The sequence below is a fragment of the Hippocampus zosterae genome, chromosome 18 (genome assembly GCF_025434085.1).
Source record: "Hippocampus zosterae strain Florida chromosome 18, ASM2543408v3, whole genome shotgun sequence".
Lineage (NCBI taxonomy): Eukaryota > Metazoa > Chordata > Actinopteri > Syngnathiformes > Syngnathidae > Hippocampus > Hippocampus zosterae.
This window is the reverse complement of record NC_067468.1, coordinates 8,090,286-8,118,104: the sequence shown is the minus strand read 5'-3', so window position 1 is coordinate 8,118,104 and position 27,819 is coordinate 8,090,286. Positions and strand designations below refer to the sequence as shown.

At 42.2% G+C, this 27,819-nt stretch overlaps 1 protein-coding gene across 3 annotated transcripts; it reads left to right on the top strand.

Annotated features, from left to right (window-relative positions):
• On the top strand, positions 1–26,483 carry sfswap (splicing factor SWAP). Of its 3 annotated transcripts, none has more exons than XM_052051242.1 (19): positions 1–374; positions 1,500–1,663; positions 3,203–3,334; positions 4,083–4,159; positions 5,846–6,071; positions 6,169–6,269; positions 6,476–6,626; positions 8,458–8,707; positions 8,872–9,030; positions 9,181–9,274; positions 12,536–12,596; positions 13,238–13,341; positions 13,439–13,571; positions 15,137–15,333; positions 18,747–19,120; positions 19,905–20,036; positions 22,920–23,057; positions 23,353–23,422; positions 25,956–26,483. In XM_052051242.1, exons 1-19 carry the CDS (start codon positions 178–180, stop codon positions 26,019–26,021), a joined length of 2,826 nt encoding a protein of 941 aa, XP_051907202.1. In that variant the 5' UTR covers positions 1–177; the 3' UTR covers positions 26,022–26,483. The 3 variants fall into 3 exon arrangements, with proteins under 3 accessions (XP_051907202.1, XP_051907203.1, XP_051907201.1); XM_052051243.1 differs by having other exon boundaries at positions 13,436–13,571; positions 18,822–19,120; XM_052051241.1 differs by having other exon boundaries at positions 13,436–13,571.
• Positions 26,484–27,819: the final 1,336 nt, after the last annotated feature.

The window sequence follows — 27,819 nt, the reverse complement described above, 5'->3', positions numbered from 1 at the left end:
CAAAACTACATTTACTAATTTTCAACATGGCGACCAACGGCACCTAGCATTTTGTGCCCGACATACTGTATATGAAATACTGACTAGCTTGAAATCTGGTCCCGCTGGGAGGCGTTTGTTTCTTCCTAAGTACTATTTCGATACACACGTTAACGTATTTTGATCATTTATTTGGAGATGTATCGTCGCGGGACTGCAAAGAAGGACACAAACAACAAACCGGCGAAGGATGCGAGTGACAGTGAAAAATACGCCGATCTTTTGGTATTTGGCTACGCCTGTAAAGTGTTCCGAGACGACGAAAGGGCTCTTTACCACGAACATGGAAAGCATCTTATCCCATGGATGGGGGACAAGAGCATCATGATTGATAGGTCGGTTGAACACTTTAACCGAAACGCTATGCTAACCATCTATCCTGTCCGTTAGCCTGTTTCAAAGTTGACGGAACTGGTTGGAGTTAGTCTTGCAGAAGCCCGGGGATTGTCCAGAATGTCTCCTCCATGTGTGATCGTGTTTTTGGACCTTCTTCAGTGCGTTAAAAATAACGAAAACGACATTTCCAGAGAAACATGATGATGTGCAAAACCACACTTTTTTTCCAGCTCCTATGATGCTCACTTATAAGCGTCCCACTGAGTTCAATTGTTCGCTGCTAACGCTTCTATTTTATTGTTCCTGTCACTCGACCAAATAGATCTACTTTTGCAAACCAATTCCATTTGTTTTACTCTCAATTGGGCTTTACATTTGACATGTTGGAATTGGAATTCATCTGGAAATGTCAACCTTTAGCGTAGGTTTCCGCTGTATATGCTGTCGTAAAAACTGAATGTTTTTAATTTGTTTGTTCTTTTCCCAATTAAATTTTACCTAAATACCAGTCAATGATCATGTCCTACCTACAAGGCTTGCACTACACACACTAACCCTTTCTTTTGAATGGCCTTGACCTGCAGTAGTCAAAATTGTCTCATTTGTACAGCCTTTGTATGTATGTCTTAATCACATAACCCAGTTCTTTCCCCAGCAAGGTAGGCTAAAGGGGTCCCGGCAAACCCCGAATGCCAACCTCAGCACCCCATTTCTTTGTCTTCCTGAAGAAACTGCTACTGAGCGATGGAGTAGAGGGACGAACCCAGGAAAATGTCGTCCGTTTGCGTTCTTACGGATAGGTATTTATGTACTCGGGTTTGTGTGAATGTAATTCTCTTTACAGATGTAGAAGTATTGATGAGTGTTACAGGGGGTACCCTGTAAGGTAAGGGGAGTTGCTTTAATTGCTTTTTTTCTATGTAGGGTTCTTGGTTTTAATTTTTGTTAGCCTTCAGAGAACATTATGGCATTTTACAAGTGCACTCATTTTAAGATGCCCTCCAGAATATTTCATATTCTAGCTAGGGGTGTTATAGACCACCCGCCCCTGGTAAGTAGGCCCTCTATGTAGATAAAGGTTTTTGTCAATTTCCTTCTCGCTAATGCATCGTTTCATCCAACAGATACGATGGGCGTGGTCACTTACACGACCTTTCAGAGTATGACAGTGGGTCATGGAACACATCCTACCAGCTGTCGGAAGAAGAGGCCAGAATCGAGGCACTCTGCGACGAAGAAAGATATCTGGCCTTTCACGCTGATCTGCTGGAAGAAGAGGCGAGACAAGGTAGGCATGGACACTCTGTCCTTTAAATCAGTGGTCCCCAACCTTTGCTGCGCCACGGACCAGTTGAGACAAGTACATTCTGTTTTGCTGCTTTTATCCGGTGGCTGCCGGCTAGTTGTTAGCGACTAAACTCATGTTTACGTGGTCAGGCTGTGTAAACTCTGCTTGCGTTTTCATGCTTTCCACTTGGGCGCTACGTGTTCAAATGATTCAACAGGTTTCTTGTATTGTCTTGTTTTTGGCGACATATCATGTACGATATGTACATTTAGTTGTATATTTAGCTGTACATCTGGTCAATTTGTCACTATTACTTTCTGTTTACTGCTTCGTCTTTCATTTATTGGGTCGGGACTCCGATCGGCAAGAGTCACGCACATTTCCGCCACGTCTGATGGAGTAAATATGCTCACCGTTGGTCACATAATTGATATTATTATGACTTTAAGAGAGTGGCTGCCTTTACAGCAGCTCCTATACTTTTTGTTCTTCTACTTTCTTCCTTTTATAACTTTGCTGCTGTAAATTGGGAAGTTCTCCATTGTGAAACTAATAAAAAATAAAATAAGTTGACTGCCATTTCTGCGGGACCCATTTCTGACTCTCCTGGAATACTCTCATCCGATTCCTTTGACGTTCCAATGAAACGATAATTTTGATGACCAAGTTCCCTCCTGACAGACATATCGAGTCTCTTAATGAAATGAATAAGCCGCCATATGGAGTGAAATATTGTCTCTTATGCGCAACCTGACAGGGCAGAATGACTTTGCTAACGATTGATGTGACACGCGCTCATATGTATGGGTTCATTACTTAAGAGTGGGTTGCCCTTGAATTTGGAAGTTTTGACTCCCATTCATTCCGGTTATTACCCATTTGAAAAGAAGAGATCACACTGGAGCATGAGAGATATTGATAGTTTTAGTGGGAATTTTGTCCTTACCGCTTTAATGAAAATATAGGTATGAATTTCAATTCAACGTTCAGGTCAAACCAGTCGAGATTATTCACTTTTATTCCCTTTTTTCCTGAACTAAGAAGGGTCAAAATTAGGTTACAGAATGTATAAAATGGCTGAATAGTAAGGTGACAAAGCAAATCGTTATAAGTATTAGTGTGATATCTTCAAACCGAGCGTTTATCTTGTGACATTTCGTGTTTTTTAAAAATCTTTTCTTTATTTAGTTTGGCCGTAGTCCACCTTCGTAATGCGGGCTGTTTTTCTTTTCCTTTTTCAAACATGCTGCAGGCTACAAACAGGGTTTAGACACCCCTTGTTTAGCATTAGCGCCCGTTGTCCTGTTTTGTTTTTTGGACTTATTTGCCATATGAAAAGGTTCTCCCTCAACAAGATAATAGAGGGACAAAATAAAAATCTAAACTTACGGACTTTGCGATGAGGTACAGTCGATCTGCGTTAGCCGCTTCGTCTCCTTTTCCCTTTTTAAACCATTTGACTTCTAAGACTTCAACGTCAATACCTAACCATGGAATATCATGTCAGATGATGCTTAAATTGGCAGTTATTTTCCACAGAGGAGGAGTACAAACGCCTGAGTGAAGCTCTCGCCGACGAAGGCACCTATAATGCCGTGGCCTTCAAGTACACCGCGGAATACTACGACCCCTCGCAGCCTACAGAGGAAGAAGACGCGAGCAAGCGCACTGGTGAGAAATCCAAAGTTACACAGTGATTGTCGCACTCATACGTGGTCTTTGTAGTGGACTTGAACCTCTCCGCAAACGCATGAACACAGAAAGGAAAACCACAAAATGCGACCGCTATTCAGTTGTCGTGCCCATCATGGTTAAAAAAATGGGCTGACATTCGCACACGCTTTTAATAACGACATGCATCAAATTGTCATCACCAGTAATTGTAGGTAAATTGGAGAAGGGCTCATATTGCCAGAAGGTTAATTCCAGCATAATTAACAATCATCTGTCAATGTGTTATATGACAGATGACTGTTCTGTGTTATATGTTGGTTGTGTTGCCCTTAGCGATTGTCCCCCGTTTATTATAAACGTTCGTCACCGCAATAGGCTTTATCTGTTCTCGAGTCCCTTTTGTCGTTAAAAGATGGTCGACTTTTGGCCACCAGGACAGATGGTGGCCAAATGAGGGGCTATTTCAGTTCCCTCAGATGAGCCGCGGTGCAATAAAATAACATTCTTGGTTACATATCACAAATTCAACACATGTGAGATACACGAATCGCATTACGTTTCGCAATGTATTGCAGTCTTGAATTCATTTTGAGTCGCCTGCTGAGATTGTATCTTCAATATCAGTGAAATCTCTCTGCAGAGAACAAAACTGGTCGAAACGGCGTCATACATATGACAATTTGTTATAGGATATGTACCCTGGGTTCAAGAACTGATCACATTTTTCACATTTTCAACTATATAGAAGAGCCGGAGCCTGAAGAAAGCGAAGAACCATTTGTTGCTCCCCCAGGACTTGAGATCCCCCCTGATGTAGAACTAGTGAGTATTACATATCCCATCAATTTACTCTTGAAATTCCACATTTACAACAACCTGAAGGTGTACTGAGCTTGACACTATTATTACACAAGTCATTGGGACAGCATCAGAAGACTGCACATCAAACTTTTCACTTTTTTACCATAGACATTACTGTAAATTTATATATATGTATTTTATCTACACTTACCACACATACTTATCTATGCAAAGCACAGACTATCCGTTTGCAAGCTAGTATTAATAGCACCACTGGCTCAAATGAGTCTTTTGTTCCTGTAGCTCAGATGCATTGGCAGCTTTTCTGATCGATATTTTAGGCGAACTAATCATCTTCCCCCAAGGCTTCGAGTGAAAGTTTTGAATGCATGAGAAGTACCGTGTGCTTTTGTTGTCTAGCTCTGAATATAAAAGAGCAAATAACACCCCTGGTGGATACATGCTGGGCCGGGCATTATGAATATCTTTATATTTTTTTATGGATAGTTAATGAGCCAAGAGTCATACAAGAATGTGTTATCGCTCCTTTTACAGAAGCAAACAAACAAAAAAAGATGTATCGGTACCCATTCAGTTCTATTTGACTGAAAAGATGGATGATGCAAAAATCCTAAACCATTTTCAAGACAATGTAACGGATATTCCGCCATGGTTTAAGAACTAGCAGTACATTAACAATTCAAACGTATTTATTTATTGTCATGATATGTTGTCTTTGCTTTCATTTATAATTTTCCGGTGTACTGTATTTTACATAAGGATTTCGGTGTTAAGCCGTCTGTGTATGTAGTATTTTTCTTCTGCTTCATATTTCAACAGCGCTTATTTTATTTTTGGGTATGAGTTGCACATGTTTAATGATAATGTGCTGTACAAATTGAAGTTGAGTTGCTGTGCACATTTTTGCATTTGGTAAAATTCAAGTAGCTCACGAGATTCACGGTTGCTCGGCGCACCATAATGGACTCTTATTGTTTGACCCTGGCATCTTTTTACCTGGAGTCTTCAATACTGTTTTTTTTTTTTATGGCTTTCGTCTCAATGAGATATGTGTTGGGTCGGACATTTCTGCATGTCTGCAGTCTGCTCTCTCCGTAACTACAAATATGAATCATTGAAAGCACACACAGGGAACAATAATGAATTAATGACAGACCATTTCATATTCCACTGATACCTCCGTGTCCAAAATGTATGTGATCAAAATAAGTGGTGGAGTGCTTTATATGGGAAATGCCGGGAGATAAAATGCCTTGTGTTCTTGCTATGTTGTTGTTCTGCCACTGCTGGCGGAGCCTCTTTGACCGCAAGGAATGGACACTTTCGATCTAAAGGCACTGTTTTTATTTGACCTAATTTTTTTTTAATAATGAATGCACAAGAACTAAAGAACTCACAATATTTAAAAAATGTCATTAACTCCTTCACTCCCAAAGACGTTTGTAAACGTCTTTTCAGACTTGGTCCAGAATTGGCTGGTACTGAATGAGTTAAATGGAGATCTCAGGTTTTCATCATAAGACAACTAAGGATTTTTGAACCTTTTTAATAATCCTCCATCTCGATTTGCAAACGTAAAAAATGTGTAATGTGGCAAAATGGCTTGACTTAGCCTCTTATCACAACTTAATAGAACTGCGTTTGTGTTAACTCCCTCACTCTCTCTTTTTTTTTAATTAATTTTAGCCGGCAACCATCAAGACTCATAACATAATGGAGCGGACAGCCACCTTCGTATGTCAGCAGGGTGCTCAGTTTGAGATTGTGCTGAAAGCCAAGCAGGCCGGTAACTCCCAGTTTGACTTTCTTCGTTTTGACCATTACTTGAACCCTTATTACAAACACATCCTGAAGGCCATGAAGGAAGGTCGTTACAACGTGGCCTCTGCAAATAAACAAGAGAAACCAGAAGGTGAGACACAGTCCTTCTCTCAGCAACACCCTTTGCAAAGTCAACTTTTGGATCCAACCGTAATGTGAATTTTCTTCTTGTCACCGTTTTGCCGCAGAATCCAATTCGGATGATTCTGATGACGATGGGGATGGCAACTACCTTCATCCAAGTTTGTTTGCACCTAAAAAATGCTCGCGACTGGAGGAGCTGGTGAAGGTGAGCGAGTGTGACATTTTATAAAAAAGTTTGCTTGGTCATAAAACAAAAAGAACCACCGTTGTAGTAAACAGTGGTGAGACTGGACTCTTCCGGTTGTCCTAGAAGATGTTTCCCGTCTCATCTGAGCAGGCTCCATCAGTCCATGCACCAAGTCAAATGTTTGTCTTGACTGACAATTAAATTGTAACCGACCCTTGTGGCAGCCACTCCAAGTGATGGACCCAGACCATCCCCTTGCAGCATTGGTGCGAAAAGCCAAAGGGGAAAGAAATGGCATGGCCGCAGTCCAAACCGGTGCTGTGGAAGCATCAGATCCCGCCGTGACCACCACAGTAACGCAGTACACAGCTGACCGTGAGTATGACCTGCGCTGTCGTTTAAAGCAATAAGAGCTCCATTTTTGTCTCTATTAATGGAGCCTAAAATGTTCATGAGCAAGCAGTGCCGGCTATTTTGACACGCTTCCAAACTTGCATTCTATGCCCCTGCTAAATGCCATCCAATGCAAAAATGTGTGACTCGTCATAATTAATTTTTGTTCTGCTTATATGAGCCTTATGTAATTTGTCCCTCTCACTCATGATGACATTGAAAATGTTTTGATTAATAAATGAAGACAACACTGGCCCGTATGTCATGATGATTCATATCTTATCCATTAGTTTACGGAGTCCAACTTATTTCTGACTATTTTCCATAATTGCATCAACCTTGTTGGCAGAATTTTCTTTTTCGTCACATTGTGAAAAACCTACGGCTGATTCTGGATTTTTGTAATAATATGAATATTACTCCCTGGGCGTTAAAATCAAATATGATTCCTGACTTTTATTTCGCTAATCGAAAAAGCAAATGGAACCGACGTTATAAAAAACAAGGCAAGCACTTTTTTTTCCCAGCCTTTGTTCATAAGCAAGGTCGCAGCCGCCATTAGCTCCCGACGGTTCATTGTAATGAAAAATCTGGCCGTTATCATGACGTTTACATGATCAAAGGTGTTAGTTATAGGTAAAATTGCCAAAATGGAAAACAAATGACTTGAAATCGGGACTTTGAAATGTGAAAACGTAAAGCATCCACATGCAAATTCAAGTTGAGTGTGTTAAATGACCTCTCTATACACCAAGAATCTATTCCACAGCACACATTTTTGTAGTGACGTCTTCTAGTGTTGCGTTTTCCATTTTCTGATGCGAGAAAATTCGATTTGCCATTAAAGTGAACTAGTTTCGTGACTAATGTGTGAATACAGTATCACCAGACCCTCTTTGACACCGACCATTAATTTCCTTCGCCCGACTCCTCATTCTCGCTTCCTTATGGAAAACAAGCGCCACGGGGCACATTTTACAAACGTCACGCAATCTCTTCCTTCTTTGTATATAAAGTGGTTCTTAAAGCTGACATGTTATTGCGTCACTATTTTAGAAAAAAACATGAGAATGAACAATAAAGTGCAACCCACAAAGCAAGTCTCGAATAGCAGCAGTGGAAATATCACAGCCTCATAATGAGCACCGTTGCTTTGCTTAACTCTTGAGGGCTGAACACAAGCAGTGTACTGATGTGTTTGTTCTCAGGAGACTCATTTGAATGCAGCTCCTCACACGGCCGCATCGACTTGATTACGCCTGGCACTATTTACATGCTCCCTGCCATTGTCCAGACAAGTATAAATCTTAAGACACGATGCTGCGGTTTGATCCAACTTCTTGGCCCCTTTTGCTTTTTGGATGGCACAGTTTGACTCTGGAACAGATTATTTGATATTTTCATGATTGCCTTGGGTGAAATATGTTTTTAAAATCCCCACAAATTGACCTTCGACATTCCACTGCATTTCTGTTCCTCTCCAGATGATCTAATAAGAGCCCACCGAGGGAAAAATTTAGCATCTGGATGAAATCTATTCTCATCTACTATTTCTTAGTCTGTGCACCAAGACATTTAAATGGCAGTATCTAATTCAAAAAGGCATTCAGGCGATAGCAGGGGCACAGAAAGCATCTATACTAGCCGACACTTTGATTCTCTGATTTATAGCGCTGCAATTGAAATGGATGAGTTGAACTGTGCAATTTTTTTTGACATTCATGACAGTCACAAAGCCGCAATTTCTTCCACTCACTTGAAGAAGCACACGCAAAGAGTGTTTTTCTCACGTGTCTTCTTCCTTTGTTTACAGCAAATGCATCCGCTGTGTACTATGGCTATTACATGCTTCCCGATGGAACATACTGCGTCGCGCCACCTCCCCCGGGAGTGGATGCCAGTACTTACTACAGCAGTGTACCCTCATCCGGGATGACTCCCACGACGGCTTCTGGAGCTTTTCCACTTTCAGCGACATCCACTATCTCTGATCACATTGCCACAGCATCACAAGCTGCTGACCATTCTCAGGTCACCGCCGCTGTTACCGTTGCAGGAATCAGGTAACGTGTGATTGATTGCACTTAGAACATGACACTCGTGATTATAATGTAAATAAATGACTTGGGTCGTGGTTCGATTGGAGACGTGTTGTCGACATTGAGTCATGAGGCGCAGGTCACTAATGGGTTTAACTTGTCCAACCTCGTTCACTTTCTACTGAAAGCAATTTCAAGGGTGACGCAGCTGTTGCCACGGCGGCGGCAGCGCCTGCTATAATCCCCCCTCCGCTGGACATCCAGGCAGTCATAGACAAGCTGGCAGAGTACGTCGTCAGGAACGGGCTCAAATTCGAAGCCAGTGTCCGTGCCAAGAACGATCCACGGTGAGTGTGCATACCACAAGGAAACATGATTGCCTGTACTGCTTTTCCCTTTTCATAACGTAAAAGCATTTCCCGGTAGTCTGCCTCTGGCTGATTTTTCAAGATAAGCGAGCTTGTCTCACAGCGTGTGCTCCACTCTGTCCACTGCAGGTTTGACTTTCTGCAGCCTTGGCATCAGTACAACACCTATTATGAATATAAGAAGAATTACTTCATGCAGAAAGAGGGAAAAGGCTTGGCAGAGGTATTCATATGCTTTATACGTGACTGTGTATCTTTGGTGTATGAATTGAGAAGGAATTCCCTTTTCAGCTTTTTCAACCAGCTGTGTCAAGCCACTGAAAGTTCTTGCCCTCGCAAGCTGCCTCAAACGTGTCATGTTTTTTTTTGTTTTGTTTTTTTACAATCAATTCACTGTCTCATCTTAATTAAGAAAGCAACTATGAATTAAGAGGTACCAACTTATTCAAAACAAGAACAAACATCAAGCAAAGAAGTGTATCTAGCAAAGGTGTTAATCTGTGGAACAATCTCGAAACGAACCTAAAAATGAGTAAATCGCTTGCTGAGTTCAAAAACAAATTCAAAAAAATAGTACAAACAACCTACACCAATCAGAGTTAAAATGATAAATACTAAACATTAAATATAATGATAAATCAGAACTAAGTTGATAAATAGAGAAAGGTATTGCAATATCCATTATGAATACAAGAGAAAATTGACACAAGAGTGCCAGGGTGAGGATGTATATAATCTCGATACAAACCAAAAGTTGTGAAAATATCACGGTTAAGGGTAAAGTATGAGCCTTAATGGAGACTTCTTATTACTTTTTCTTTTCTGATTGATATAAAAATGATTTAGTAGATATAAACACATAACGGGGTAGGACTAGATAAGTTTTTTTACTTCATCCTACTCCCTTGAACATAATAACTGTGTTGAATGAAGACTGATTTCTTTCTTTTACTTTTTTATCTACCTTATTTTCTGTCAAATTATTACTGTATATGTTTTATGTTCAATAAACAAACCAAACCAAACCAAACCAATTATTGTTGTGATCAATTAGATACTGGTTTGAAAGGGAAAAATGTTAAATATGTGTGGAAAGGGGGCCGTTGCACTTCGAGCAAGCGCGGACAATCTCAGGATAGCTAAAATAGCAAAAATTGCATTCGAACAAAACAAAACTAGATTGGCACAACCCCAAAGACCTCTAACAAAGGCCGATCCTTAAATTGAGAAAACAATACGGAACACCATTTTTCTCTCGTTTGTCGATAAGACACTGCAAACGAATGGGCGTTCAGATTTTTTTTTTAATCTTAGAAAATTGTTAACTAATTCACTCCCAAAGACGTTTTTAAACGTCTTTTCAGACTTGCTCCAGAATTGGCTGGGACAGAATGAGTTAACATAATCAGCCAAATGCATATTTGGTATCGGAGGAATGAGCTGCGCGTGACCCATACTAATTGCCACAGTGGTCAAATTTACCGTCGCTGTTCTGAATTTTGATCCTTTGAAATAATGTGTCCACAATTCCACTTTGTGACCAAAAAAAGGCGCAGTGCGCTTCTGCTCAGCTCAACTCCTCTGCCACACGAGCCCAAGTGGCCTGACATTTACCATTTGTGCACTTGAAAGCAGAGCAGACAATCTCTCACCAGGTATTATTCAAAGTCTAAGCATCCCACCTACAATCAACAAGATGGCAAACATATACACTCAACCTCTCGGAGGCTGCTACAGGCAATTATTTTGTCGAGCAAACATAGTAGGGGAGTGCAGTGTCATACTTTGAACCATGCCACTCACCAGACTGGAGGCAATTTCTCACAAACAGTCCAAATCTTTAATTCATTTCTTTTCCTCGACATAAATCATGTTTGTGGGGGCAAAAAAAAAAAAAAAACAACCACCTCTGTCTGTGCTAGGTAGTTGTCTGTCCACCCTGGCAGTCAACTGACCTGTAACCGTTGCCATTGACTAGCCACTCCGCGCGCTGCTGTGACTCTCATAAAAATACATTTTTTTTTAACCCTTTCCGGGACAGTGGTGACTACAGTAGACGGCTTATCTTGTTATCAGATTACAGGGTGCATGAAAGGGTTAACGAGGAAATGGATGGAACCGTTTTTTTTCCTCCCTAGTACAAAATTCATCATTGATCATTTTTTCTCAGCTGACGTTACTGCAATTTAATCACATGCGTTGACGAATGGCGGGTTGCTCGACGTTTGATGCGCAAGGTTGCCTTCAACGATGATATATTTTTATGATGAAGGAAACCCATCCTTCATTATTGCGCACGCAATTATTCTTGAATTGGTTATTCGAGGTTTGTTAGATCGAGTCTTGTGGCAGATGAGCAGCAAAATGAAATGCGCTGTACTTTTCTGCGACCAGCAGACTCGTATCAAATTATGTCCATTGTTTGTTTGTTTTTTCCCTTGTTTAGAATACATATTTAATTCCAAAGAGGTTTCTTGGAAATGACTGAAATAGACTCTTCAGTTGGTACTAAACAGAAAAGTCTCAGTCCTGAGCCTAGAGGAGTCTTTATGCCTTCAAGCTGAATGACCCTACGCACTCCCCCTTGCTATCTATTCGATATTCCCTGTCCGGAGCGCATCACCTTTGCAGCGTTCGTTTTGCACATGTTAATCCCGCGGTGGGGAACAGGTGGAGGAGTGAATAAAAGTGTTCTCTGGCCTAATTTGCTTTTGACGAATCAAATTCATTAGCTTGCTGAAGTGCAAAGGGAGCGTGACCTCTAAAGACAACCACTTTGTTATTCTGTCAGGAAGTAGGGTTGCAAGGTTTGCGTTCTGACTCAGCGGTTGTAGCTCGCGCCACACTCGGGCAGTTGATTTTGTAGTCCATAGTTCAGCAGCTATTTGAATTGATTTGAAATGTATCTTGGCCTGCCGCTGGTTTTGGCGCATAGTCAATGTTCTTGTGATGAAGTTGAATACCTTAAAATATGCTTCCGACTTATAGTAAGGCGAGAAAACAAGCCTGCCCTACTTTAGGGAAAACTTCTAATAATAAACTACAGCTTGCACTTACATTAGAGGATAGCAGGTCTTGCATACAACACTTCTGAAACTTGAGATGCCGACGGGGGCTTTGAGAAATAGTTTCAGTCAGTTTAAAATACATATTTCAATAAAGTTGCAAGGCTGGTAGCAACACATTGAACTAAACCATAAACTTTTTGAGCTTATAACGCTTAAAATAGCTCACCGGTGATGGGATATTTTGATGTCTTAGGAATGTTGTAAACACTTGCAGAGATTTATTAAAAATATTTTTTTCCGCAGTTTAATAACCCTTTTTTAAAGGAGCAGTTGTCATGATGAAAATGAAGAAATAACGGGTTTCTATGGAGCCATTCGCTTTCTAACGTTTGGCATCTCTCACTTTCTTACATATTATGTCTCGAAATTGTTCATTTAATTTTGTCATTTTGACCCTTCTCATGCCTCTTCTTTAGATGGCTGAAGGTGGGAACCTTCATCTGGATGAATCTGGCAGTGATTCCAAAACCAACAAAGGTATTTGTCTCCTCCTTTTTAGCATTATTTTCTAGGTAAATAAGTTGATGCTTATTGGATTTTTGTTTTTTTAGTGGATTTTTGTTTTTATTGCCTTATGGTGGTTGGTAACTTCTGTTGATGAAGACAGCATTTCGCAAAGGGTATCAAAAGGCAAGGCAGCCAGGCCACGTATAGCAGACCAGAAAATATGAATAACTGGCGCGCTGGTAATAATACGAAGAGAATGGCCAACCTGCCACAGGAACCATTACGCTTTCATTTGACGTTTCTTTCATGGGCGAATCAAGAATACAGCTTTATTTGTTCTCTTTTGAAAATGAAAGTCGATCCGAGGGCGTTTCTCGACCTTGTTCTTGTTTTTAACAATCGTTAACGCCGAACCAAACTGCCGCCCACGGGTCACCTGCGACCTGCGGCTTTCTGTCAACCAGTCCGTCGTGCATTTACTGCACACGTTCAATCACATATTAGTATTTGTTGCATGCATGTAATTTTACATACGTATTTTTGAATTCATTAAAAATGTGGCCGCTGAGCACTAAAGCTTGCTAATCACTGACAAACCCATCATTTTTGATAACTGGCTGTATTTTGAGTGATGTAAAAAAATGTGTTTGTCCGTTTCGTTCCTCTTACAGCATCTTTTGCACCAATTTGTTTTGCCATCAAGCCAAAGGAAAACGAAATGCTGCCACTGGAGAAAAACCGAGTTAGGTTGGATGACGACTCGGATGAGGACAAGGTTTTGTTCTGCGTTAAGATACGAATGTTATCCTTCATACCGTGTGATTTGAAATCGTTGGTCTTAAAAAGAAAAAAAAATGAATGTGTGTTAGCAGTTGCTTGAAAGTGAGAGGCTCCAAGCAGTGGAGGCTGATGGTGCAGAAGTGGTTGAAAAAGAGCCTCCACCAGTCAGTGCACCGGAAGAGAAGAGACCATGTCTCAGTTTGCAAGAACTGGAGGCAAAACAAGGTAAAGTATCAATTATTAATCCTCCATAGGAGAAGTTCAGGTTTCACTCCGATGGGGAAAAACTGCAATTCCCATGCGGAGAAAAATTTGCGTAGATCATTAAAAAAAAAGAGAATTTAATATCAAATGTCTTTTATTGCGCAATAGGCTAACTTAGATTTTTGTTGTTTTGATGATTCTATTTATTTATTTATTTTACCTCCGCTTTATGTTTTACATGTAAGGCAAGCGATTTGTAGGCAGGCACAAGCAATTTGGCATTTAATGGCTTGGTACTAAATGCTTCTCTTTAAAAAAAAAGTTTGACGGTAATAGGTAGCTTGCCAGAAGAGAATGATTTCAGTGTCTCTGAAGACAGTGTACATATTTAAACAGTCTGTTTTTAAAACTCATTCAGTAACAACCTGCCCTAGATCATAAAGACGTTTGCTAACTAGAGATTGGAAAGACAACCTCGCAGACCGTTCAGACCAGTGTGCTACTTTTCTGCATCGAGGGAGCTGACAAGTCCACTTAAAGTTGGACGGACAAGTCTCAAAGTGTAAACGTCTCTTTTCTGGGCTGACAGATCGCCAGAGGAAGGAGGCTTGAAAAGCCTAATAAATAGCTAATCGAATTTGCTTGGCTGTATGGCAAAGTGGCACATCGGTCAGCGTGCCTCGCTTGATCAGATATGGTCGCGGGAGAAGCAGTGGCAGGCAGCTCACTGCTAATCTGTATAGACGGGCTGCAAAACAGCCCCCATGTAGTTAAGATGTTTTTTTTATCTAATTTAAGATGGTTTGATCATGGCAAAAAAATAAATAAACATAATGGACTTTATGTCCATTATTTCTTAGGGTGAAAACAACTCCCTGAAATGCATTATGTGCACTTTGCAAGAATCCATCGTTGAAAACAAGCTGGGCTTTTCGAGCACACTTTTTTTTGGGTCCAATATCCATCATTAATATGTCATATAACCACTATGACCAACTGCAAATGCACATTCTTTGTATTACTCAGTCGAACAGAATCATTATTTTTCCCGTTTTGATATGTGTGCCCTTAAAATGTTCTGAGTTTGAGAGGCTTCCTTTTTTTCCCACATGGGCTTTCTTTCCCCTCTTTCTGTCTTGTCTCGTTTTTTGCTGTTCTCTGAGCTTGTTTACATAGCTTGTTTTCTTCCCGTTTCTGTCAATCTTCTCCTTCTCTCACTTCTCAGGGCTGCAAATTTATTCCACCCTCATTGTCATGCAGATTTCTCCACGCCTCTTCCCACACGCCGATTTCTTCGTTTTAGGCGCCATCTCAAATCGTTTTTTGGGATTATCGGCCACCACAACATAGTGTTTCTTATCATTAAGAGCAGGAAAGATCAGACCGAAACATCTCCTTTTTTGGGGGTGTGGAAAAGATATTCTTTAGTTTTTTGGTGATATTCACTTTGTCATTCTTTTGTATATATTTTCCTGCTGGCATTTCCTCTGTCAGCAGCCTCGAACAGAGGTGTATTTAAAGGCGGAAAGAAAAAAAATATTGTGAAAATAACCGTCTCTTTTGCTGTTTTCGCCCTTTCATTTTAGCCAAACAGAAACTGGAGGATCGTCTAGCAGCCGCAGCCAGAGAGAAGCTGGCGCAGGCATCCAAAGAGTCCAAAGAGAAACAGCTACAGGCGGAGAGGAAGAGGAAGGCAGCGCTATTCCTCCAAACTCTCCGCAACCCATTAACGGGGGAGCCAGAGGCCAAGAGAGCCGAACTAGACTTATCCACACAGCTTGAGGTAAATACATGTTTGATCAAGGAGCTTCTGTACTTGTACTCATTGTTTCGATTTTCGTACCTCATTTAACTGGGACCGTTCACCTACGCACGCTCCCTGAAATCATGGCTCAGCAATTCATTTAGGAACAACTTTTTGGCATCTGAATGAGTCAGTGCTAGTCCAATTATTCGGGCCAAAAGCGGGTCCCACCGTGAGTTGGTTGCCATTCAATCGCAAGAAACACATAGACAAACAACCACACTCACAATCACACACAGGGATAATTTAGAGATCTATTAACCTACTGTGCTGTTTTTGGGAATGGGGGGGGGGGGGAATACATGCAAACTCCACACAGGAAGGCCGGATTCAAACCGCATTGTGAGGCCCACGTGCCAAGCGGTCATCCGACGTGCCAACCGGTCGTCCACCATGCCACGCTTTGTTTTCCCATCCACAGTTTTTCATCAATTAGCAGAGATATTTTTGGAAACTCTGTCCTTGCAGACGTTAAGGCGGCCACTGTGCTTTTTAGCCACCAAATAAACACCTGAGTTGAGGCGTGCCACTTTTTTTCCCCATTAGCATGTTTGCGTCTTCAAAATTCAGCAGACATAATTGGGTATGACAGGCATACCTTGTGCATGCCACGTAACATTTGAAACAAGCAAGTATGGTGACAGTTTGGATCTCTGTTAATTCCTCATTGAATTGGCTATGGGGGACTCCCAGTCAGCAATCTTACACACATGTCACTTAACTTGCTAACGGTTTTATAAAGTTAGTATTTGTTGAATAGGGGAGTTGAAAGCGCAAATTGTCAGAGTGAGGTAAAATGCCGTAAGATGCATTGTAACTCTGACACGAAGGACCTGAATGATTTTTTTTAATAGCCTCTAGGAGCTCAATTGCTTTTTTTCTTGGTTCTGTTAAATTTCATAAGAGAACCTGCCCAGTTAATTGTCAACCAGGAACAATAAAACAAACTACATGGCACCAGGCAAGACATTTTTCAACCGAAGGGGGTGTACTTATCTTTTTTGTTATGATGGTGCAGGAATAAGAGGTCAATCTGTAGTTGGTTGTCAATTTTCATAGGATTGTTGCTATGAGGATGAAATTTAAAAGCTGTTAGAACAAACTGCTGTGTGAATACAATTTGTGGCGTCTTTTGATGTGCAAATTGGCTTCTTTGATGGATGACAGTTCCTGGGGTGAGCACACCGGATTCAATGCATGTCAAGCTGGCTTGCTACCTTGTCGGCCAGGTGTGTGTGGGCACTTGTGTTCCATTTCTGTTGCACTTCTCCAGATGTTCAGTGACTTCTGCCACGGTCATCAAAGCAAGTATGAAAAAAAAAACCCAAAACACAATCCTCTCAGTCTGTGTGAAATTGTACTTCTGTAACATGTGCAATTTCAGCCACCTTGAAAGAAAGAAAAATAAATTGACATGACAGCGATCAAACACCAATGTCAACAAGTCCAGACAGCAATTGCCGCCCATTCTGAAACTCTTTGCGGCCATCAACGGTTTGAGATGAGCGGAACGAAGCCAGATGCTATTGCTAGTCCTCTGCCCTCTGCTGGCAGTGACACGGCCCCAAGAGAAAAATAAAATAAACAGGAATGGGGCGAGCACGGTAGCGATACACTCGAGGAGCGTGAAGTCCGGGTTTTACTGTTGCGCTTGGTTGCCATGGTAAAGGACAGAAACGGCCAAAGTGAAGTTGTTTTGCCCTTTATATTTCATCCAAACATAAGTGCCACTTAGATAGCAACCTCTCTCAAAGGAAAAGTTGAATTAATGGATAGAAACAGCCAAAGTGTAATTGTTTTGCCCTTTATATTTCATCCAAACCTAAGTGCCACTTAGCTAGCAACTTCTCTCGAAGGAAAAGTTGAATGTGAGCCTAATGCCATCCGGAATGAATGTATGAATGAATGACATTTATATCAACTGCTATTGAGGCTTTGTGAATCCCACTTGCGCTTGGTATTTTACCAGGTAGCGTTTTAGCTAATATGCTTTTGAGGCTAATAGGCTCAAAATCATCAATCGATGCACATTTGGGGTGATAAGAGAACAAAACTGACACCCCTAATCTCGAATAATGTACCGAGCATAAGCAGTCCGGAAATGTGTTGTTCCCCCTTGTAAGTGTTGCAACCTATACAGGTGAGATGTTCGACAATTTTTTTCAGCCCGGTGTTGGGTATAAGCATCCCATAAGTCGGACGTAATTTTCAGCAAACCTTGCTTCCCGTCATTTCATTATCTCTGCCTTAGCAACGACTCCCGATAACGCGCCAACAGAAAGCTGTGATAAATATTCCTCGCCTGACTTTCCTGACTGTTTTTAAATAGCTATTGATTGTCCGACCTAGACGTTGCCGCTTTATCTCATTTGCCTCCTGCTTTCATCTGCTTTCTCCATCTTCACCCGGTCTGTCCTCCTTCATCCCTCCATCCAATGTTCTGTCCATTTCCACAGTAATTTACTTTTTTTTTTTTAAACTGGAAAAAAAAACCTTTTGAACCATGTTGTGTTTGCACGGAACTTGGTTCAATAATTTCAGTTGATGAAACCCCGTCCCAGTTGTGGTTCGTGCTGCAAAAAAAATGAAGCTTTATCCCCAAATCAGAAGGGAGTTTCCCCAAGTTCTAAGCCATTTTTCATGCTCAGATGTACTCAATTAGCATTAGCATTACATCAGCCTGAAATTAAACTGAAAATGTCAAATTGGAGGAACGGCAGTCGTAGTGCGCGACGGATTGCGCTTCTGAATTGGGATGGCCTCAATTGCAACTGAAGCCTTAACCCCACAAGATGAAATTTGACCTTGCAAGATTGAAGGTCATGTTTAATCCACTGATGTACCAAGGCCATTTTTTTTTTTCAGCATCATTCTCAGCAGTCCAAAACTAACGCGAACAGATGGAGCGGCACTGGCAGTAATTAGGCGACACTTTGCATCTTGGCCAACCAACTCCATTATGCTGTCCTGTATTGGTTTTCACTCTGAAGAATATCGGTTTTACAGAGTGCGCTTGGAGTAATACATTTGCAAGCGAATGAAGATTTTTACTGGCTTTTGATTTTCATGCTCCATTTGGACTACTTCCTGCCGCAAAGTGCTATATCTACGACTGTGTCACCACAGTGTAAAGTGGCTTTTAGACACTACGTACACAATTTCCACCATTTTCGTGAATCTTTTGACTCTCGCCAATGAATGGTCCTCTTATTTATTGGATGCAGAGGAAAAAGGCCATTCAAGCATTTGTTCTGACGTGTATCATTTGATGACAAAAAGACTGTTGAATTCAATCAATGAAGGGTCTTTTGTGTCTTTTGACTAAAAGAAGTAAATGGGACTCCAAAACAACATTCCCTACCTTAATGTGCCCGCTCCCGTTCCGCTTATAGATGCAAGAGGCCCTTTCTGTTCTGTCTGATCTACCGCTGTCGCAAACGTCCTCTGCAACACCTGCGTATCTTCAGGACGGAAGGTCCCAGACCGAGACCCGAGGAGGCCGTCGCAGCAGGGAGGCACCATCGTCCTCATCGCACTACTCCCCATCCCGAGCCGCAGACAGAGACTCAAAAAAGGGCCGACACCGAGACGGCGATCGGGAGAGACGCAGAGATCGAGAGCGTGAGAAGGACAGAAATAGAGACAAGGAAAGGGAAAAAGACAAAAAGAAGAAAAAACACAGAAGGCGGTCACGGTCGAGATCCACATCAAGGCCAAAGAGCAAACATGCGCTTTCCAGTGCCCGTAGGAGGTCGCACCGGTCACGGTAAGAGTCATTCACTCAACGCCATTCGCGTTGTTGTATTTTCTTTGTTTTTAAATCACAGTTCACGAAAGTCTGTTGGATTTTGCCCTAATCTAAACATCTTGCATATGTATTTCTATGCGTCCATCCATTTTCTAACAAGGGATGCGGGGTGTGCTGCAGCCTATCCCAGCCGTCTTCGTGCAGTAGGCCAGGGTGGCCAGCCAATCGCAGGGCATACATAGACGAACAACCATTCGTGCTCACACTCACACCGAGGGACAATTTTGAATGTTCAGTTAACATGCCATGCATGTTTTTGGAACCGGAGTACCCGGAGAAAACCCACGCAGACACGGGGAGAACATGCAAACTCCACACAGGAAGGCCGGAGCCGGAATTGAACCCTGCACCTCTGCACTGTGAGAGTGATGTGCTAACCAACCAATTTCCAAACTTAAATCAGTCTACATAGGCTTCATCAGCAGTATAAATTTTGCTGACCAAGATCTTTATGACCGTTGAAGTCAATGACCGTTTTCGGACCAAAATGAAACAAATTAATAAAAGTAGAGACCGAACACAGAGATACGGAAAGCACATTTGCAGTGTGTTAAGTGCCGAAAATATTGTACGTAGGTGTACAGCTTTAAAATGCTTCTCCTGGCACTCCAGATTCCCATACTTTGCCAGTGCCATTGGTGAATTGTACATGAAACAAACTTTGAATGTGAATAAGAATAATTAAAAAAAAAAGAAAGAAAGAAAAATTACAATCTTACTCCGTCTCTGTTTGTCTGACAAGATCCCGCTCGCACTCTCCGAGTAGAAGGAGCCGGGAGTGTCCATCACCAAAACGGAGACGTGACGTCAAGCATCGCGGTTCCCACCATCACAGCAGCACCTCCAGCCTGGCCAGGGAACATTCGACATCCAGGTGATGTTACTAAGCTCAACTGTACTCATACAGTACACTTCCCGAGCAGCATCAGTCATCGTTGCCTCGATGGGTGGTGAATGAGCTACACTACTGACAAGTATCGTTCTTACAAAGGGACGACAAGTAGTAATTAACAGAAGGTGGAGAAGCCATGCAATTTTGTGAAGCTGAGATCATTAAGCGCTTGGCTTATTGACAACACTTTTGACAGATCTAATTGCGTTAAAGTACAGAGGATCTAACTTTGAAGCGCAAAATAGCAAACAAGTTATTTAATAAGTGTCTTATACACTATGCCACACAGCTAAACAGGACCAAAACTGGAAATGAATTACGTTATGTCACGGGAGGAGTCCTCTACTAGCTGAAAAGTATGAATACACTAAAATATTGATATGAGGAATGCTATTTGTTTGTTTCCACACAAATGTTCAGAGTTTTTCCTTTTGACATCTGCACACCAAATTTGCATTGCAGTAGAACAGAACATTTTTCTTGATAATAAAATAGTTTTCTGCTATGCACAACTTCAGAGGTAAAAAAAATGTTGAATTGTCCTTTCCTTATATTGTATTGTTTCATAAAACTTTTGCTTCACGTCCCTTGGATTAATCTGCAAAAAAAAAAATTCCCAATAATAATCACTCCTCAAATTAACCCATTGATTAGCAAAACTGCCCCGCAGAGCAAAGTTATTTTGAGCCTTGTGTTGCCCCATTTACATATTGACTGATTGAAGCAATTGCAGCAACGTCAAGAGACTTGAAGATTCAATAGCACGTCGAAAGTAATGCTCGGCGACATGTTTACTCGGGAGTAAGCCTGCGTTTGATAAACCGACTGACTGTGTTTGACACCCAGTTGACTGAAAGGTAATTAAACACTGAGCGGAGTCTGCTCTGATGTCGCCCTCGCTTCGCCTTTCGAACAGTCACATCAAATGAATTCAAAGGGGAAATTAGCTTCATGCTAAAATACACAGTGAATCAATAGGGCGCAGTCAATTGTGCAACTGTAGCCATGGGCCATGTCGTTTGAAGACATTGATGCACCTCTGCCACCGCTTTGCAGATCGATAACGTTCCGTTGTGGCTTTGGTCATCGGAGGTGGGGTGTATCATTCCCTGTCTGAAACAAGTAGCGGGGTGGGGGCATTTTAACCTCACGACCTGTAGAGTACAGTATTGTTCTCCTTGGCTTCTTTTCCTTTTTCTATCAGGGAAATAAAACAGTTTGGAAAAAGTTTGTATGTGTTAAAAATAAATAAATAAATCCCTAGATTTTGAAACTCTGCGCCCCTTTCTAAAAGAACAACTCCCTACGTAGGTTTTGTTACCATGTCTTTGCCAACTGGCGCTTAACTCATTCAGTACCAGCCAATTCTGGGCCAAGTCTGTAAAGACGTTTAAAAACGTCTTTGGGAGTGACTGAGTTAAGCGCAGTATGTTTTGAAGTGGAAAAAGAACCACCCCAAACTGAGACCAAGACCGCAGCGCCAAAACTGTAAAAAAATAAAATAAAAAAAAGACATTTCTGTCACTGTGCTCTCAAAGGAGCTGTCCACTTTCCCGAAATCATAATGTCCCTTTTGCAGTAAGACCGAAAATGGGCAGGATCATTCATTTACGATTCATAATAATCATTCATTATTCATTGTTTCCACTTTGGTGAAACTTGCTTTGGACTTTCGACGAGTGTGCGATTTTCAGGCTCTGATTAAAGAGTCATTGTGTGATTTGTGTGTGTCCACCCGCCCCTCCTCCCCCGGCGGTTGCCACGGTAATGCCGTGTTGAAATTTGACAATTTTAAACACCGTTGGAGTGATTGCGTCAGTTTAAAAACAATGAATAAAATGAGATGTAGGAAAATGCTCATGAAATGGGGCCATGAGCGATTCTAACGTCATTTGCATTTGGTTAGTCCAGCTCACATGACCTTAAGCACACCTGTTTGATTCCTTGATAAAATTGGCTTGCCACCGAAGCTTTGACTTGTGGGCGCGCTCATGTCATTTTATCATTCGTAGGTTTGCCGTTAAATCATAGCAGCAGGTGAGATTGGGAGTCGAGTAATTACCACCAAGGAAGGCGCTCGCTCGCTCTTCTTTTAATGGAGTTACGGTCAGGTTGCGGGAGAAAGAATCGTTTTTTGGGTCCAAATGTTTTCAAGCTGGACGATTGCAATCGTAAAGTTGAACAAAATTGATTTTTTAGCTGCAAACCCGCATTTTTGCAAGTCAATTAGTCTTGTAGGGGGGGGGGGGATGTTGCGCTCTTAATGAAGGACGGCGGGCTTCCTGTTGCTAATTAGCGTTACCTTGTGCTCTAATAGAGGAAGGCTTATGTTCCGTAATTTCATTAAAGCAGCTTTCACCACTGTCACTGACTGAAGTCACTTGTACCCCCTCCTTCCCACCCCCAGCTCTGTTTCATCCAGGAAATGGAACCACCGTCTCATGTCAACAACATTCCAAGCATCTACAAATGTCAGACCAATAATGATGCCTTACATGAAATATTTATGAATGTATTCCCTTGGAACAGTGGGTATACTTCTTCCTGTTTCTCAAGAGAGGGAGCACTGTCATGGCCAGTTTTTTTTTGGGGGGGGGGTGTTATTGAAATAATGGGACTGTTTGACACACAACTATTATTCATGCATTTGCACGCCACGTTGCAGTGCGAATGCGATTTTGTCCACATGCTAAAGAGACTTTGATGTCAACTGGAACTGACAGGGTTTTTTTTCCCCGATCCCTAATTTAGAAAGCCGCACTCTGCTGAGCCTACAAAAGCCCATCTTGCATCGTCGATGAATTATTGCTGCCGAGGTACAAAATGTTTTAAGAGCCCTCTATTTGTTCCGATGATTTCACGCAGGTCTCCTCTCGTCAAAAGCAAGAGCTCCGTGTCCTCGGGAACCAAGGAGACGGCCGCTTCCTCTGTTTCCCCTTACCCATCGCCCAGTCGTGCTTTGTCGCCGTCATCAAGCCCCGCCTCCAGCTTGGCCCAGTCCAGGTAAGCGCCTCTTCGTTTGTTTTGCCCTCTCTCGTCTGTATCAGTCTTGTACATTGTGAGCAATGTAGACCAAGCTTGATGTGATAGCTGATGGGGCGCCGCTTGATAATTAGCAGGTACACACTCCGCTTCCATTTGTCTCCTCATTTGACTGTTCCAGATTCTCTGCATCGCTTTGAGCATTTTAAAACATGGCATACTTCTTGTGTGACTCCTCCCGTTAACCCGATGGGTTTCTTTCTCCCCGCTTACCCGCTCTGCTTTTGCGGAACACCGCTTGTCTCTCTTTTTGCAGGGGTGCTTCTCAGGAGAAAGAGCCTGTGTCCTCTTCCATCGTATCTGCGGTTCAGTCCAGAATTACTCAGGTATCGTGTTCCCTCCGCATATTCTGAAAACCAACACCTCTGAGGAAATCATTCTGTAGTATGCATATTGTGGTGCATCACATATTGGGTCACCATCATAATACCGTATTGGCCCGAATATAAGACGACCCCCTCTTTTTCAAGACTCAAGTTTGAAAAAAATAATTTTTGAACACCAAATACATTTTTATACAGAAAATTATTTCCGTACATCTAAAACAAATGATTATAACAATATATTTGAGAGAAAAAGCATGTTATTTTGCCTCTTAATATCTGAACATTTAAATATGTAAACTAAAGTGCAATCACATTCGTAAATGAATGGCTTCTGGTTCTTGAAATTTAAATGACTAAATGACTTCATAACTTCTCCTCAGCCGCTGGTTAACCTGGCCGATCTTTGACCCACTTTTCTCCAGATTGTCGCTACGTTTCTTCATTTTCTGTTATCTCTTCTATTCTTCTCTTTTCCTTCTCGCCGCTATTTTTTATTTTTCTTCTTCGTGCTACCGCTATTTTTATTTTTATTCTTCGTGACGGGTTCACTTTAGCCTGAGGAGTCAAGTTCAGCATTCGCTTCAATGATATCTGTCGCCGTCTAGTGTCGTGAATAGGTATAACGTCTAGACCCCGAATATAAGACGAGCCCCACTTTTTAAGTCTTATTTCAATGCAAAAAACACAGTCTTATTTTCGGGCCAATACGGTAAAATGAACAATGAGAGAACTATTCCAAAAGAGGCATCGAGTGTTAAGATTCATGGGCCAAAATCCGTCTCTTCATGCATCATGAAAGGTATGAGTCGTTTGTATGTTTCAGAACAATAGTTGACTTCATATTTTTGTCGGAAGATGAACCATATCTGTGTGACGTGCACCTTTGTCCCTGAACCTAAGACATTCTTCTACTTACAGTGGAGGGGTTTTTTTTAAAGAAAAAATGAGGGTGCAGTTGACAAATATTTTAAGGTTTTGGCCATTGAACCCTGAAATGATTACGCTGGTTACGTGTGCGTCTCCAATCGCGTTTCCAGACGCAGCGCTGTGACAAGACTCCACATCTCGGGCCTACCGAGGGAGCCAAAACACATTTTGTTTGTTTCGCCAAGTCACCGCTCCTCTTGCCTGTATAGCGCCACGGCTCACTAACTCCTGCAATTCTCTGCCGAGTTATTGTAGGCGCACACACATACTCCGCTTACTACAACTTAAACCCCCACCTGCAATGTTTTACAAACACACTGAATAATTCAACAGCTTCTAATAGCCTCGTTGCCAGTCACCTCATCCCGCCTCGTCGCTGTCGTCGATTGTCGTCGCTTTCTCGTCTGCTCATCCTCTATTGTGTTTGCTATTGCAGTGTCATGCACCCATTGTGTCCGGAGGCACCACATTGGTAACCTCTGCTTTGTCTGTGAAATGAAACTCTTGATGGGTCTCGCTAATTGTCTTCAAATGAGTCAACGGCAATCGGTAGTTCAAGCAAATTCCTTCCGACACAGGTGAATCGGGTCTTCCGGGAACCGACCTCCGAATGTTGAAACGTGACATGAGACCACTGCGGAGGTGGCGCTCGCCGCAGGCGTAAGCAAAATGCTAATCAAAGGCAGACCGCGGAATGGAAATGGAAAAACCCGCGAGCGGCTCTTTATGGCAGACTAACGGCGGCTTGGTGGCATGACTTGTGCGCACCTTGACATCAAGCTCTCACACTGGCAGGAAGAAAGTGTGGCTACCGGCACTGTGCGGGCACGTCGGCGCGAGACCTCACTGACAAGTGTGTTTAGTGTCGTTTCCAGTCACTGGGGCGGGGGCAAGAATGAAATGAAATGGCCTTTTTGAGTGATGCGATATGACAATTCCACCCCTTCTGTGATTATAGCTGTTAATTTGTCGGCTCTTTCAGGAGAGCTCAGGGGAGGCTATTTGTCCATGTGTGAATGACTCCCTCCCTCCCGAGTCGCATCCTCGGAGAGGAAGGGAAATGAAAGCGCAAACTGAAGACGTTCTGTGACTGCCTGGGGAGGGGGGTACTCATCTATTTGAAGGGTTTGAGGCTATAATGTACATGTGTGCCTAACAAACGGCAGGAAGTGGCTTCCAAAAGAAGACGCGGAGGGGGGGGGCTCCCTAACCAGGCAGCAGCTGTAAAAACATGTCTCTTGTTGGCATGCTAAGGGCTTGGCGCGTTTGCAATATGAGTGCTTGTGCTCCTTCCGTCCGTGGTGGTAAAGGTCATCATACATACTCGATATGATCCAAAGATGGCCGCCGCGTTTGATGAAACCGGTCAACCTGATGATTTGAATCTGAGATGGATTAATATCGCAAACGTATTTTTGACGTTGATTTCCAGCATCGAAAGATGAGGGCAGTTTTGAAGCAAAGTATCTACTTTGCTGTGGAAAAGAAAAAGGCCAAAGGTCAAGGCCAGCCCCAAAGACACATTTTTATATCGCGGTCATTCTAAACATGCCACAACTATTCAAGACACCGGACTGAACCTTCTTTTTTTTCTGTCACTGTTTAGGATCTAATGGCCAAAGTGCGTGCCATGCTCGCCTCGTCAAAGGTTTTCCAGCCTCCCACTTCCTGAAGACATCGTGGCGCTCTGCTTAGGGATCGCACTCAATTTCAAGGAGATTATTCAGCTGGAGTCTCTTTTGAGCTCCTTTTGTTTGTCGATGGTTTATCTTTGAGAGTCAGATTGCCTCAAGTCTCACCCGCTTAAGAATGAAATCTCTTCTTTGACCGCCTACCTAAGTAAGTGGCTCAGCCGTCGATGATGGGTCGTGTCCATTTGCCCCCCCTCCCATATCAACTACACTCATACTTTTGGTTTTACAAGTTTCTAATGTTTGGAACTTGCAGAAACTGTGATGCTCCTTCTGTGAAGGATATTCAGTATTCACATCGGTCACCTTCTACTTTTAACCTCCACAATGCACCTTTCAAAATACATTTTAATTTTATACTTGACCTCAGCGCTTGTGTGGCCTTGTATTTCCCTTCCTGATCGAAACTTTCAATAAATTTGACTTCCTAATTTTGTCACGGACCACGCCCGAAGTGAGTTTTCATTCTTTATCCGAGCCCAAACGTGAATGTTGCATTCCCGCTGTGCGCGGACCACTCGGAATAGTTGACCGCCGTCCTTATTTACGTCAAGCGGTTGGAATGAATCCAGATAACCGAATCATGGGTTGGTTTCTTTATTTCAATGCCCTCAAACCAAAATCAGTGACTGATCTCCGATGTTGATGATAAAACTCCATGAGCCAATAATCCGTTTGTTGTCTGATGTCCTCTGGATGTTTTGGTTCGAAAGAAGGCAGGGCTAACCATCTGCGCCCTGAGACCGGGGTGCCGCTCACATTTTTTCAGACGTCTCTCCAACCACCGCAGGCAAGAGTATAAGCTCATAAAAGAGTAAATGTTCCGAAAGATGGCCTGTTTAAACGCCCACAGAGCCATAAGATGATCAGCAATAAATTCTCTTATAGACAAGCCGTAAAGAGACCCTAAAACGCCGATGCGATGGCGTCGGTCTGCCAGCAACCCGCTGGCGTTTTCTTGTTTTTACAACTCTTAAAATGTAAAGGTTTTATGAAGCAAAACTGATCGTGAGATTAACTTTGACCCGCCTACTACTAAACATCCCATCAATTGACGAGTCTTCAGTTGCAAACAAATATTGGACCAATTTCATTTCTTTCAATGTGTTCGTTTAAATTATTCAAATTCTGACAAATTATCAATGTCACGTAAATCATGAATGTTTTGCTCTTATTTATCTTACTGTGTCATTCTAAGAAAATGCACGCAAAGTTTAGTCCGCACACTAAATGTTTACCACGTGCACCTTGAGCAGGTTGCAGATGAAGCCATCTTTTGGATGACTGTTCGATTTGTCAGGCGAGGCAGTTCTAATCCGGCTCTGTGCCGATAAATGGTTCGGGTTTTTGCTTTGCTTTTCTCCTCGCATCAGCAAGAGCTCTTCCCTTGAGGCCGTGTGGCATGCGGGTCAAAAATTCAGCAAGCAGTTCATCTGGCCAATTGAGAGAAAAGGGAGCTTATTTCATTATTTTGGGCTTTTATCTTCCAGTAGAGCGTCACCGGCTTTGATATGGAGAGCTGTGCAGATTCTTTTCAACGTAGCTAATTGTGCGTCATCACAGAGGAATCCCCCAAGTGTGACACAAGCAGAGTTTAGCGAGAGATTTAGTCACGGAATTTAGACGTCGGTCTTTATTAGCACTGTAAGTACGTCCTTTAAGCATTTCTGAAGTTGTTGGAATATTAGGCTGTTTTTGCCCCCCCCCCCTCCCACTCCCCCCCATTTGACAATGCAAACAGCTAGTGGGTATTTATAGTGGGTACACAAGTGGCATGTT

Bases quoted from the DNA above. Each gene is read 5' to 3' on its own strand.
- sfswap (XM_052051241.1), top strand. From the start codon at position 178: ATGTATCGTCGCGGGACTGCAAAGAAGGACACAAACAACAAACCGGCG. The intron at 3,335-4,082 runs GTGAGAAATCCA...TCAACTATATAG, and splicing joins AGACGCGAGCAAGCGCACTG to AAGAGCCGGAGCCTGAAGAA. The intron at 20,037-22,919 runs GTGATGTTACTA...GATTTCACGCAG, and splicing joins AGGGAACATTCGACATCCAG to GTCTCCTCTCGTCAAAAGCA.